Source organism: Chiloscyllium plagiosum, unplaced genomic scaffold (genome assembly GCF_037043375.1).
Source record: "Chiloscyllium plagiosum isolate Xiang-an unplaced genomic scaffold, Cpla_swu_hap1 HiC_scaffold_13, whole genome shotgun sequence".
NCBI classification, from domain to species: Eukaryota; Metazoa; Chordata; class Chondrichthyes; order Orectolobiformes; family Hemiscylliidae; genus Chiloscyllium; species Chiloscyllium plagiosum.
In genome coordinates, this window is record NW_028270151.1 from 65,434,474 (window position 1) to 65,449,185 (window position 14,712).

At 38.2% G+C, this 14,712-nt stretch overlaps 1 protein-coding gene across 1 annotated transcript in view; it reads left to right on the forward strand.

The window, feature by feature from the left end:
- LOC122555843 (solute carrier family 25 member 36-A) overlaps positions 1 to 14,712 on the forward strand; it is a 74,108-nt gene that overhangs the window by 39,121 nt on the left and 20,275 nt on the right. The window contains exons 3-4 of the mRNA XM_043702039.2: positions 5,340 to 5,417; positions 13,034 to 13,134. Of these exons, the coding sequence (XP_043557974.1) occupies positions 5,340 to 5,417; positions 13,034 to 13,134 (179 nt within the window). The remainder of the gene's footprint in view (positions 1 to 5,339; positions 5,418 to 13,033; positions 13,135 to 14,712) is intronic.

Here is a 14,712-nt window from a genome sequence, read left to right on the forward strand (position 1 = left end):
TCAACCAAAATATCAGGCAGGAAATACAAATTAGATTTAAATGATGAATAACAAACAAAATAAAGATTGGAATGAGCAGATGGGATTAAGGGAGCGAGGTGGACTGAAAAATTAAATTAAAACCTAGTTCTATTTGTATAGATTTTCATCTGAAGGAATGAGACTTGGCCAGTACAGTTAACCTTTCAGGGTCCAATAAGTAGTAATTGCTGATGAACAATTTATCACAAAGTTTAAAGGGTCACTTGATTCTGCATGTACTGCTTATTGTGTCTCTCTCTCTCATTAAGAAGCTCGTGGGCAAGCACAGCATTTTTGGATCATTTGTAATTGTTTTGATGCTGAATCAGTTGGTGAGGACAGACCCCTGTGGTACTTCTGATATCTCTGAGCTGTTTCTAGACTAATGTGTTGTTGGATACAGGTTCCTGTTCAACTTGCTCATAATTCCACTGAGCTTCAACCTTGCTATTGCAGTAATGTCCAGGCCAAATACGATATTACTTAGGAAAATTTGGGAGACAATACAACTTTCTTGAAATGTAGTACTTGCAAGATTTGTCAAGTGTACACTACTTGTTTCAAGAGATTTGTAAAGGATTGTACTCTGCAGTGTGATTAACTGTTTCTTAGGTTGTACCCTATCAAAATCTGATTTCTGCAATAGTAATGTGCTACCTTATAACTCATCAGTTTTTGTCTTGAATTGTATTGTCGTAGACATAGACTAGGTTCTAGAAAGCTAGTTAACACCCAGTCTCAATATCTGCTAGTTAGCTATTGAAGGATAGAAGGGATTACAGCCAAATCCAATGTTGTCCTTGCTGGAAATCCAAATGTAGTCAAGAATAACTAGATAAGGATCAGTAGTGGAAATATTGGTCTTGTATTAAACGAAGCATAGATGTGAAATGAATCGAACTCTTTTTATCAATTTTTGCCTGGCTTTGGGTACTGCTTTTTGGATTTCCAAATCAGTTGACTGAACTTCCTCAACAAAAAAGAAGTTTGGAATTGAGATGACGAAGAAAATATATGCTTATGGCAAGTATCAAGTGAAAAATACAATTAAGAACCAAGCTGAATATAAAATGTTCAGAAGGAAGTTTAAAAAGCAAATGAATAAAAGCAAAGATGGTTTATGCAAAAAAAATCTGGAATCTAACAAAGGAGAATCTCTAAGTCTTTGATAGGCAAATAGTCATATAGCACAGACTTAGACCCTTCAGTCCCACTAGTTCACGCCAAAAATAATCTCAAACTGAATTTCGTCCCACCTGGCCTGTTTAGCCTGTTCCTGGCTCATATCCCTCCAAATGTTTCTTCATGTATCTATCCAAATGTCTTGTAAACATTGTAACTGTGCCCACATGCACCATTTCCTCAGGAAGTTCATTTGCAGACACAAACCACCCTTCGCATAAAAAAGATTGCCCCTCATCTTTTTTTAAAATCTTTCTCCTCTCTCCTTTTAAAAATGTGCACCCTAATCTTGAAATTCTCCATCCTAGGAAAAGACACCCCTACCAATAACTCTATCTATACCTCGCATTATTTTATAAACTTCTTTCAGATGTACACTCAGTCTCCTATATTCCGGTGAAAAAAGTCCCAGTCTATCCAGCCTTTCTTTATAACTGAAACGTCCATATCTGACAACAGCATAAAAATCTTTTCTGAACCCCCCCCCCACCTAGCTTAATAGTCGTCTTCCTATAACTGAGTGACCAGAACTGGACACACTACTCCAGAAGAGGCCTCACCAATGTCCTGTACAACCTCAACGTCAGTTCCCAACTCCAGTATTCAAACGATTGCCTTCATTGCTCAAGCATGCTAAACATCTTAACCACCCTGACGCAAACTTCAAAGAACTATGTACCTTAACCCTCAGTCACTCTGTTCTACAACACTAACCAAGGCTCTATTATTAATTATTTAAAAGGTAAAAACAATGACTGCAGATGCTGGAAACCAGATTCGAGATTAGAGTGGTACTGGAAAAGCACAGCAGTTCAGGCAGCATCCAAGGAGCAGCAAAATCTATGTTTCAGGCAAAAGCCCTTCATCAGGAATACAGGCAGAGAGCCTGAAGGGTGGAGAGATAAATGAGAGGAGGGTGGGGAAAAAGTAGCATCGAGTACTCAAGGTGAGTGGGTGAGGGGATGAAGGTGATAGGTCGGGGGGGGGGGGGGGGGGGTGAAGTGGATAGGTGGAAAAGAAGATAGGCAGGTAGGACAAGTCATGGGAACAGTGCTGAGCTGGAAGTTTGGAACTGGGGTGAGGTGGGGGAAGGGGAAATGAGGAAACTGTTGAAGTAGTTTGTTTCAGGACATGGTTGAAGAGCTTCAGGGCAGAGGAAATTACTTGAGAGTTGCAGTGGGAGAGGGACTCCCTGAGATTCTTGTAGAGGAGGAAACCCTATCCTTATTTGTTGTACCAAAGTGCAGTACCTTGCATTTATCCACATTGAACTCCATCTGCCATTATTTAGTCCATTGATCCATTTGATCAAGATCTTGATGTAATCTTAGAAAACCTTCTCTACTGTCTACTATGCCACCAATGTTGCTAAAAAACTTAGTAACCATATTTTCTATATTCTGATCCAAATCTGTTCTATAAATGACAAACAAATGAGGACCCAGAACCGAAACCTGTGGAACGTTGACAGGTCTCCAGTCCAAAAAGCAACCTTTCACTACAGGTCTGTCTTCTGCCATTAAGCCAATTATGTATCTAATTGGCAAGCTCCCCCGTGAATCCCATGTGACCTAACTTCAATAATTAATCTACCATGTGAAACCTTTGTTGAAGGTTTTTCTGAAGTCCAAATGAACAAGGTCTATTGCTTTGCCCTCCAATGTTTTTGGTAACTTGCTCAAAAAAACTCAATCCAGTTTGTAAGACACTATTTTTCTCGCATAAAACATGTTGACTATCTCTAATCAAATTTTGCCCCTCTAATGTCCATAAATCCATCTTTTAAAATCCCCTCCAAGATTTTACTGGCAATCAAAATCAAACTTAGGTCTGTAGTTCGTTGGTTTGTCCTTACAACTTTTATTAAATAAAAGGTACAACATTAGCCATGTTCCAGTCATCAGGTACTTCACCTGTAGTAATAGATGCTGCAAATATTTCTTTGTTTGTTTATTTGTTTACAATTTCCTCCTTACTTTCCACCATGTTCTGGGATAAATAAAATCAAGTCCTTTTATATTCTCTAAGTCCTCCCAAAATTCCTCTTCGGCAATATGAACTGTTTTTAAAACCACCAAGTTTATTTCTCTACTTCGTGTTTCCGTCCCTTTCTGAAGGGAAGGCTAAGGCTGATTTCTGAACGGAAAGGAGTTTTACACTTGGAGTTGTGATATTACATGTAAAAATATTCATGTGTGCTTAGCAAGGAAGCCGATCTTGCCCCAGCCCATGGTGACAGAGGTTGAAACTCCACCACTAGAATTGTTCAAAATTGATAAGTAGAAACTATTGATGAACTATTTAGTTGTCAAAGTGGTGAGATGCATGTCGGCATTGTATTGAACAACTTATGTAGAAATTAGACACTGGGCATAATCATTGTCTTCCTTGGACTTGGGATGGTGCCAGAGAACTGGAGATCAGACCCTTGTTCAAATAGAAAGTTTGTCTTGATAAGCCCGGCAGTTCTAGTTAACCAGTTTAACCAATTAATAGTCACGTGGACAAATGAGTGTTTGGGAAGCCAGCATGGATTTCTTAAGCAAAACTCTTATTTAACTAACTCGTTGGAATTCTGTAAAGAGGTAACAGAGGATTGATGAGAGTAAAACTGTCAATGTAGTACACATGGACTTCCAAAAGGTGTTCAGTACAGTGAAGCACAACAGACTTGTGAGAAAATCTATGGGTCATGGAACAGTAATGACAAGGATATACAATTAGCTGAGGACTAGGAGTCCAAGAATAAAACTAATGGATATTTTGAGGCTGCAATAAGATTTGTAGCTGAGATTGCTGGGGATCAGTATTAGGATTGCTGCTTTTCCTAATTTATGTTAATGAGCTGGATCTTTGAATAAGAACCATTTCAAAGATTTTGGAAACTTCAAAACTTGAAGCTTTCTAATCCGAGGATGAGAATTTGGTACTCAAATAAATGGCAGGTGAACCTCCGCGCAGAGTAGTATGAAGTGATCCATTTTAGAACGTGGAGAGACGGTGTAAAATAAAGATCACCACTCATAAAAATGGTGCAGTAGCTGAGAGCCTTGGGTAGTTATGTGCATAAGTTGCTGAGGGTGTTTGGACAGCTGAAAAGAATGGCTAATAGACCTGACAATATCAGAAAGTTAATAGTGGCATAGAGTCTAAAAGCAAAATGTTTTGTGCTGAATGTGTGTTCTTCATTAGCTTGAAGTACTGTGTATGAAGAAACTATTCATAAAATGCTCAAGAACGTGAAGGGGTAGATTTTAGTTATTTGCTATTCAAGAAAATGAGATGTGAGAAAAGGTTTTTCTTCACAAATGAGTGGTTTGTGTCTGTAAAAGCGGTGGAGGCAGTTTCAATCTGAGCTTTAAGTTTCTGTTTTGATTTAAATGTGCATGATTACAGAAAGAGCAAGGAAGATGGCACCTAGTCATTAGAGTTTTGGAGAGCCAGTGCAGTCACAATGGACCAAATAGCAGCTTCTACAAAATCAATTCTATAATTCTCTGCCGTTGCGTCAGAAGCTCAGGGTTCAAGTCCTACTTCAGGATTTGGCCCAGAAAATGTACAAGGCCAAACTTGGGGCACTTCAATTGTGTCAAGTTGAACGGTGATGGCTGAGAGATTCTTTTTCAAATTTGAGTTTTGATGGTGAAATGGAAAGAATATCGTCCCCGCCTCCCCCCGTACTCCTCCATTGGTAAAGTAATGAATGGTTGTTCAATTTTTAAAATGGATCATTTAACAGATTTTCCACGCAGCAGTTCGGTGGACCACAAGAGAATTTGTCATATAGTGGCTGAGACAAGAAAACTTGTCTTTTAAGGGGAAAATATCAATAAATATTTGAAGTAAGAAAAGGGTTTTGGACACTTAATTAATCACACATTGTGGCATCAAAGCCATTGCTGACAGGATCATACAACTAGCTGCCGCCTTTTTCGTAAACTGTTCCAGTTCAAGGCTCATTTTCGCATCAGTCCAAGTTTATACAGTACTTGTCCAATTGAAATTTTGAGACTTTACAATAACCTAGTTTCTGAGCTCCACATCATCTAAAAGATGTATTTTAAATACAAAATCCATAAGTACTAGACATTTTCTTTCGTATACTCATTTCTCCTTTTTTATATTTTTTCCCCCAGGATGATTCTAGAAAAAGAGGGTCCGCGTTCTCTCTTTAGGGGATTAGGACCTAATCTGATAGGCGTCGCACCGTCAAGGTAAGCAAACTATATAGCTTATTTGCAGTGCCATGCAAGATCACATTTGATGTTTGAGTATTATTCATTTAAGATGGTTGTTTTAACTTATTGGCTAAAGAAATTGTCTTTCTGACTAGTGTAATGTGGAACGGTGGACTTTTTTTTTTCAAAAGCCTTTATGTTTAGAGAAGTTTCCATTTTGTACAGAATACACACAATGCAATTTATGTACAAGTCACTTTTTGATTTTGTGTAATATGGAATAAAGTTTTTTAATTTTAGTCCTACATAAATTTAAAACCAAGAGTATGCATAATTGTTCATTTTGTCTTCTCATCAAACCTCTGTGGCAACTGTCACGGTACGTTGTCTGCTGGTGCCTTTTGAAGGCTTGGTTATAGTTTGAGACTCCCAATTATGTTCAGTACATCAAATTCGTACTTGAGGCGGCCCAGGTCAGTGCCGTGGTGTGATCCAAAAGTAGTACCTAGCAGCGCCAGAAGAAGTAATGCATCCCCACTAACTAGTTCTTCCCTCCACTTTGATTTCAGTCAATTGCTCCTCTAATTGGAGGAGAAAATATCTCCTAACTGGCAGAAAGAGCCAAGTCTGTCAGCAATGTAGCTGACTTTTGACTCCCCACCCCATATGAGAAGATTCCCTGGTTGTGTGGAAGTGATTGAGACTGCATGTGCGGTCATAGAAACATCCCATAGGCAACCCAGTAAGCTTCATTGTGCTGTATTGCACGACCCTCCTATTTAGCACCAGTGTTAACTTGATGCTCAAGCTTCTACCCCTATTGCACAAAATAATTGCCTCTCTTCTCTTAAGCAGGAATGAGTGGTACCCACAGCACTGCTGGCATAAAAAGCCCATCAGTCCCTCCACTTCTGACTAAGAGGCCACAGATCCCTTTTTTTAAAGTGCTTTCTCCTACACTCTGTCACCTCATAGACTTCCACCTCTGCAGGTTCTCTGTCAAGGCTGCAAATTCAGAAGCATGGTCTGGTTAGTACATGACTGGTAGGTCTCTGTGGCTGATCAAGGAAGAAAGTCTTCAAGTTGCTGCATCTCAGCTGCTGGAGCCAAGGAACCTATCCAGGTCATGGAAGATGATGAGCGAGAAGGTGTCAGCCATTACTAATTTTGAGTGAATGTACAGTTGCAAGACGGCCATTCATCAGAGACACTCAATAAACTGGAGGAGTCCATCCCCCTCAGCAATACTGTGCTGCTTCTGGTATATGTGCATCTGGCTTGTCTCTGTGGGGAGCTTGGCGATTGCAGTGGAAAATCAGGTCTAGTAGAATGCCCATTAGCTGTCGAATGCGCACAGAGCTGCATTCCATTGCTTTTGCCATTTGACAGTGGGAGGGGTCAAATGATCCAATTTCATTTCAGGTATTAGTCTAGCAAACCTTCTCTGGAACAAAACAGAAATTACTAGATATTCCTGTTAGGGCGAAAGGAAAGGCTAGTCGGTATAGGGAATGCTGGCTGACGAAAGAAATTGGGTGTTTGATTAAGAAAAGGAAGGAAGCATCTATCAGATATAGACAGGATATATCAAGTGAATCCTTAGAGTATAAAGGCAGTAGGAATATTCTTCAGAGGAAAATCAGGAGGGCAAAAAGGGGGCGTGAGCTCACTTTGGCAAATAGAGTTAAAGACAATCCAATACAAATACATTAAGGAAAAAAGGATAACTAGGGCGAGAATAGGACCCGTCAAAGATCAGTAAGATGGCCTTTGTGTGGAGCAGCAGGAGATGCGGGAAATACTAAACGAGTATTTTGCATTAGTATTTACTGTGGAAAAGGACATGGAAAATATAGAATGTGGAGAAGCAGATAGTGATATCATGAAAAATGTCCATATTGTAGGACCTGATCAGGTGTACCCTACAATTCTGTGGAAAGTGATTACTGGGCCTCTTGCTAAGATATTTGTAACGTCAATAGTCACAGGTAAGGTGCTGGAAAACTGGAGGTTGACTAATGTGGTGCCACTGTTTAAGAAATGTGTTAAGTTCAAGTCAGGGAACTATAGACCAGTGAGCCAGTGGGCAAGTTGTTGGAGGGATGTATATGTATTTGGAAAGGCAAGGACTGATTTAGGGATAGTCAACATGGTTTTGTGTATGGGAAATCATGTTTCACAAACTTGTTTGAGTTTTTTGAAGATGGTTGAGGGCAGAGCGGTAGATGTAACCTATATGGACTTCAGTAAGGTCTTCAAGGTTCCCCATGGGAGATTGATTAGCAAGGTTGGATTTCATTGAATATAGAATTGGCTCAAAGATAGAAGGCAGAGGGTGGTGTGGAGGGTTGTTTTTCAGACTGGAAGTTTGTGACCAGTGGAGTGCCACAAGGATCGGTGCTGCATCCACTACTTTTTGTCATTTATATAAATGATTTGGATATGAACATAAGGTATAGTTAGTAAGTTTGCAGATGATACCAAAATTGGAGGTGTGGTGCACGGCGAATGTGGTTAGTTCAGATTACAACGGAATCTTGATCAGATGGGCTGAGTAGTGGCAGATGGAGTTTAATTTAGATAAATGTGAGGTGCTGCATTTTGGGAAAGCAAATCTCAGCAGGACTTATACACTAATGGTAAGGTCCGAGGGAGTGTTGCTGAACAAAGCGACCGTGGAGTGCAGGTTCATAGCTCCTTGAAAGTGGAGTAGATAGGGTAGTGAGGAAGGCATTTGGTATGCTTTCTATTTTTGGTCAGAGTATTGAGTATAGGAATTGGGAGGTCATGTTGCAGCTGTACAGGACATTGTTTACGCCATTATTGGAATATTGCATGCCATTCTGGTCCTTCCTATCGGAAGTATGTTGTGAAACCTGAAAGGGTTCAGAAAAGATTTACAAGGATGTTGCCAGAGTTGGAGGATTTGAGCAATAGGGAGAGGTTCAGTAGGCTAAAGCTGTTTTCCCTGGAGCATCTGAGGCTGAGGGGTGACCTTATGGAGGTTTCTAAAATCATGAGGGACATGGATAGGATAAACAGACAAAGTCTCTTCCCCAGGGTGGGTGAGTCCAGAACTAGAGGGCATAGGTTTAGGGTGACAGGGGAAAGATATAAAAGAGACCTAAATGGCAACGTTTTCACTCAGAGCGTGGCGCATGTATGGATTGAGCTGTCAGAGGAAGTGGTGAAGCTGGTACAATTGCAACATTTAAAAGGCATCTGGATAGGTTTATGAATAGGAAGGATTTGGAAGGGTATGGTTCGGGTGCTGGCAGGTGGGACTAGATTGGGTTGGGATATCTGGTCAGCATGGACAAGTTGGACCGAAGGTTCTGTTTCCGTGCTGTATATCTCTATGACCCTGACTCAGCAGGTCTGGCAGCATCTACAGAGAAATCTGTTAATTTTTCGAATCAAGTGACCCTTCCTCAGAACCTTTTCTAAACTGCTTTCAACACTAGCATCCTTCCGTAAGAATGTATGAAGAAACGTCAGGTAATTGGTGCTCAGTAATAGAACTGGTGCAGGCACAGTGGGCTGAATGGCCCCTCTCTGTGCCATAACAATTGATTGTGAACTAAAATGACCAGTACTGTACTCCAGATTTAGACTCCACAACAGCCTGTGTACCTGAAGCATAACTACGCTGCTCTTATTCAATTTGTTTCAAAATAAAACATTAATATTCTGTTAGCTCTGGTATTTTCTGTATTTGCATACAAACTTTTGTAATTCATGCACTAGGACACCCAGATCTCTCTGCAATCTCTCGCCATTTAGCGAAGATGCTCTTTCTTGCCAAAATGGACAATTTCGCACTTTCCCACATCATACTCCATTTCTTGCTTAACCTATCTATGAACTTTTTGTAGGGTCCTTGTACTCCTATCTGTGCGTTTAACAAGAGAGTATGCACTCCTTCGGGGATGGGAGATGCCATCTAAGCTGTGTCAGACCAAGATAGCCAGATCGCTGGACATTCACAGCAGGTGGACTGAGTTTATGCTAGTCAGTGTTTACCAGCTCTGGCCGTTTTAAATTGAGGAAAGTCTGGAATTTTTTTGTTGACATTGAAAAATCAGATTTTTAAAAATTCTCATTGTATTTGCCTAAATTTCTCACCACCATTGTCCACACTCTTCAATTCTACCTGTGCTTCTGTTTAGAAAGTCTAAGGTCTGATTATATTTTGCATGTGCTGTCAATACGCCCTGCCACTTTCAAAGATTAATACATGTGGACACCGAGGTGCCCTCTGTCCTTGCGCACCCTTGACTGGTTCATTTAAATCTAAGATTTCCTATCCCTTCCGACAAGTACCTCACCTAATTTCTCTATTCAGTTCCATCTAGGCGAAAGTGGGTACTGCAGATGCAAGAGATTAAAGATTAGAGTGGTGCTGGAAAAGGAGCATTCAAGGAGCAGGAAAACCAATGTCTCTGGCAAAAGCCCTTCATCATTAAGTTCCATGTTCCCATTCAACTAACCAATTGATGTCCTCTTGCAGTTGATGATTGGTATCATCTCACTGTTTGCCACATCCACAAGTTTACCATTGGCAACTTTGAAATTTGACTTGGATAAAAACAGTGCCTCTGAGCATTGGATCTTCACAGTCTGTCATCTGTATTCTTTAAAATAGCTGTTTACCAGACCTTGATGTTTTCTGTCCTTAAGCCACTTTGTTATCCAAGCAAACACCCTTCTATGAACTTCAATTTCATGTTTTGTCGAATGTTTTCTTAATATTCTATCTGGTCAACATCAATTGTAGTCCTTGTTACTCAACAAAAGCTTTCAATTATTTGAGTCAAGCATGATCTGCCTTTTACAAATCTGAGCTGGCTCATGTTAAGTCAAATCTTTCCAAGTACCTTTTTTTTTTCTGATTTAATGTCTCTAAAAGTCGTCTTCTGTGATAAATTTTCTAGCTTGAATTCACTAGGACCATCCTTGGACCTTTTTTGCACATTTGCCACTTCCCAATTCCATAACATCACCCTGCATTTATGAAATTGTGGATCATTTTGGCACATCCTTCCAACACTTTCAGCTCCACTTTCCTTAGCAGCCCAAGAAACAAACCATCCAAACAAGGCAACTTGTTCACTCTTCAAACACATCCAGGTTCCTCATGCCTAATCCAGGACTTTTAATCTTGCTTATTAATGTTCACCCCATCCATTATCAATATCCTATCCACTTTGAAAAAGTGTCATTTAATGCAATGAAAAATAAGTTAAAATCTTTGTATTTCAACAGTAATCTGGTATAGCACTTGAAGTAAATGTCTTGCCTCCACCTCTGTGTAACCTGATTTTAACACTCAAAATTAATTTTCTTATAAAACTGCACTGAACCATATACAAGGTTTTTATCTAATTTTTAATTCTTACTTCCTGCAGTCTTTAAAAAATGGCTGTGCATATAAGAAAACAAGGTCAACTTCTAAATGTTCATTCATTGGGTGCAGTAAGTGGAAAATCATGGCCTCAGTTTAGCAATTATAAATAGCTTTGAGCAGGGACAAAATAATTTGAGAACTTTTATTTTTGAATTAACATTGAAGATAATTGGTACATTGTCTGTAGTTCTGCTGGTTTGGCTTATTTCAGGTACTGATTTAAAAATAACAAGAACCCAATGCCTACCTGTTATATGAATGAAAACAGAATTAACGCAGTCGAGGGTTCCTTTTGACGTAGTTTAAATGGAGGATGTAATTTAAGAAACAAATTGCTTTCACTAATTTATTAAATAGTATAAAGTATACCTGTTTTCTTTATATCCAGTGCACAGTCAGCAGACTGATCTTTTTTTCCCTAATAGTGAAGTATCACAAGTAGCACTTAAACCTGTTGTAAAAGGAATATATGTGCACTTAATGGTATTTTCCAAAGTGATGTTCAAAAATTTTAGTAATAGTAATAGCAAACATATGGCTTGTTGAGTTTGCCTTCTGTGACTAAGAGCAGTACCAAAGGTTAATTGAGTCACTCAGTTATGGCCTATCAGTTTAACAGACCATTAGTAAGTATGGCCTCAAGTATTGTAAATGACTCAGTTCAGCAGTCCTTTTATTACCATGGATGTGAGTACAGAACATCTGCTAACATTCCAAGTGCCACCTTTCTAATGCTTGATACCTGTGATGTTCTTATTCAGCAGGATTTTTATGAAGTAATTAATTTCATTAATGATTGTAGGAAGAAAATTGCTGGAGCCTTTTGCGTTGTCTAGTAGCTCTGATTTAGAATAAAGACATTGTGCACCTGTGTATGCAAAATAAATAGCTAAAGAGCTTTATCGTTACTTAACAAGTGCTTTATCAGGAGGATTTTTGTGCTAACTTCTGGAAATGTGTGCTCAGTAAGTTACTAATTTGGTTGGAATGCAAAATACATCAGTTTTGATTTTCTCATTCTGAACAGGAAAGTGGACAAAATGTACTGCATTGTAAGTTGCAGAACAGTACAAACCAGCCAGTTCCTAGGCTTTGGTATCTGGCCAGTCAGTTTGGCTTAGATGGCAAATTATATACTTTGGATCTCTACCACATGTAAGATGACAATCTGCTGAAAGTATTACATTGTCCTTTTGCTACACTACAGTACACACACGTTGCACAATCACATTGATCATTCCAACTCCAATGGAAAAATTGTTCGCATGCAAAATGTTAACTTGTCTATTCTGTCTTCAGATGCTGAAAGAGTGACCTTTGCGGTTGCAGCATTAGCTGTTTTGAATACTGATCTTTTAGCAATGCAATTTTTGAGAGGCTATTTTCCAAAGCTGTGGGCTTAATTTGGTTAGCCTTGAGTGTGTAGCACATTTCTCTCTCCGAAAGGTTAGCAGCCTGGGTAAATACTTTGAAAACAATTTTTTTTAAAACCCTTGGAATTTCCCAAGTATTCCCAATTGGATCTGTAAATTGATTCCAATTCCTGTTAGCATTTATTTAAATCTGAGGATGCTGCTGGTCACAAACATTATCCTTAAACTCTGTTTGTTTATTCTGTCCAATTGCACTGTGCAATCATCAATTGAAGATCAGTTAATGAAACTGGCCCGTTTTTGAGTTGTTAGAAAGTTCTACAAAGTGTAGAGAATGTGAGGAGGAGAATCAATTGTTAGTTTTTGAAAGGGCTCCTGGTATAGATATTTATAATGGCCCAATCTTTAACGATGGCCAAAAGTCCTAATGCCTACATACAACTTGACAAATCCTGTTTGAACAAATGCAATCAGTGTTCCTTCTAAGCTGCGCAGCAACCTGGAAGTTCTATGCAAGTCACTTAAGTTGCAGCTTTAAAGTACCATGTGTAAGTTTGCAAGTGATGCACACTTGCATGCAGAAAAGAAAACTGAAAATATTGAATGTAACATTAAATCTAGTCTATTTCCCCATAGATTCACTGTCTTTAGACCTTGTGAATCCAAGGTGGTTGTTTACAATAAATTTTTGTATCTTTTCATCTCTTGTTTATGGGACATAGTTCTGAATGAAAATATTAAATTTGAACGTATGTACACCATTTTCAAGAGAGTAATGCCAAGGAGAGTTTTTTTTTTAAATCATTGGCAAGTTGCTGCATTTAAGATATGACTAACATTTCACTTGTGCAATTTTTTTTCCCCCTATCCAGAGCAATATACTTCGCTGCTTACTCCAGTTCAAAGGAGAAGTTGAACGCAGTCCTTGATCCAGATTCTAGTCAGGTCCATATGGTCTCGGCTGGAGTAGCAGGTCAGAGTAAAGACTGTTGCTTTCCTTTTGAGGAACAGTATTTGGAGAACATAGCCTTATTACTTAAATTTACTTGCAAGTTTCCAAATTTGTAAAATGAGGTGAATTTTCAACCTGAGTTGAGTGTTGCTGTATCTAAATGGGTATGTTAATTCTCAATGCAGTTATAATAACTGTTGTTTTATTTCAGCATTTTCTACGAAATTGGAGAGTGGTTTCTTCACTTAGATGTCACAGAAAATGTATGATTGCTTAGTGTTTCATGTTTAAAAGTCACTTCATATAATTATTTATGGAGATGATTTAAGCATAATCTAGACAAATTTAGTTTTTAAAGAAATGCCTTATCTGAAGAATGAAATTATTAATCTCAGACTAACTTCAAATACAACTTCTAATTTGGTTTTTAGACAATAAAATCTTTTTTAAAAGCAGTTCCATAGATTTGCATTAACGGTCAACTTTAAGTGAGGTTACAAGAAAGAAAAAATAGACTGTTCCAATATGCTGTACAAGTCTGAAACATTCTGTTTACCCTGGTACTTAAATGTGGCCCATGTCCATTGCCTCTTATTTGCAATTTTCAGTGATCTAAACTTTTTTTAGTTGTATCATCCTAGTTTATTTAATTAAGTTATTCAGCAGGGCTAACTTATGTTTAGAAAAAGCCAGTATATTATAAGCCCCATGATTTATTAAATTTAATTTCAAAGTTACCGTTGAGATCTTTTGGAGAAAACGCTGAGAAAGTGGGTATGGAATGATATTTTGATTACTGGTGATTAATATTCCCATTTAATTTAAAATAAACACACTTTATGAAAGGTTTTTGATAATTTTATACAGGAAGAACAAATTTGAAATTACACCACCATTCTATTAGGTCAAGCACAAGAGGAATAACTGCAGGTGTATTGGGTGAATGTATAGCATGTTAGCGCAAGGCATAACTGGGCTATTTCACAAAAGGGTTGAAAATTTTCAACATGATTTTACTAAAAAAAATACCGTAGTTAACAAACTAGCATTTTGTATACTGCTTGATTTTCTATGGTGACAAGAATGTTCAAGCTGCTTACTTGATTCATGACTTCATCCTTAATTGGTATTTTTGATTCCATAGATTATTAGCTTTTTCAATAGCTTTCAAAATGAATAGTAAAAAGTTAACATTGAGATTTTCCTGATCTGCTTAATGGCTGTATTTTATATAGCACTGAACCACGTAGGTTACAAATTTGATCCCTGGCCTGTGCTGAATTAATTGCTCACTGTCAGGGAAACTCTTGCCATGATTGGATTAGGATGAAAAATTCAATCATGTTCCTTCTAATAATGACCTGTTGTTTTTAAAAAAAACTTTCAACAATGCTGCAAAGCTCTTAGTAAAATCCAGGGTATTATTTCTGAAAATATTATATCAGCTGAATTTAAGAATCATTTTTCACCAAGTTAAATATTTTTCTTGTGAAATAAAATGATAATGCATCTGGTGTTAGTTCTTGTTTGTTAACCACGTTAAAGAAATACATTGAAACCAAAAATTATGCTTAAACTTTGGAGATCAGTCACAGTAGA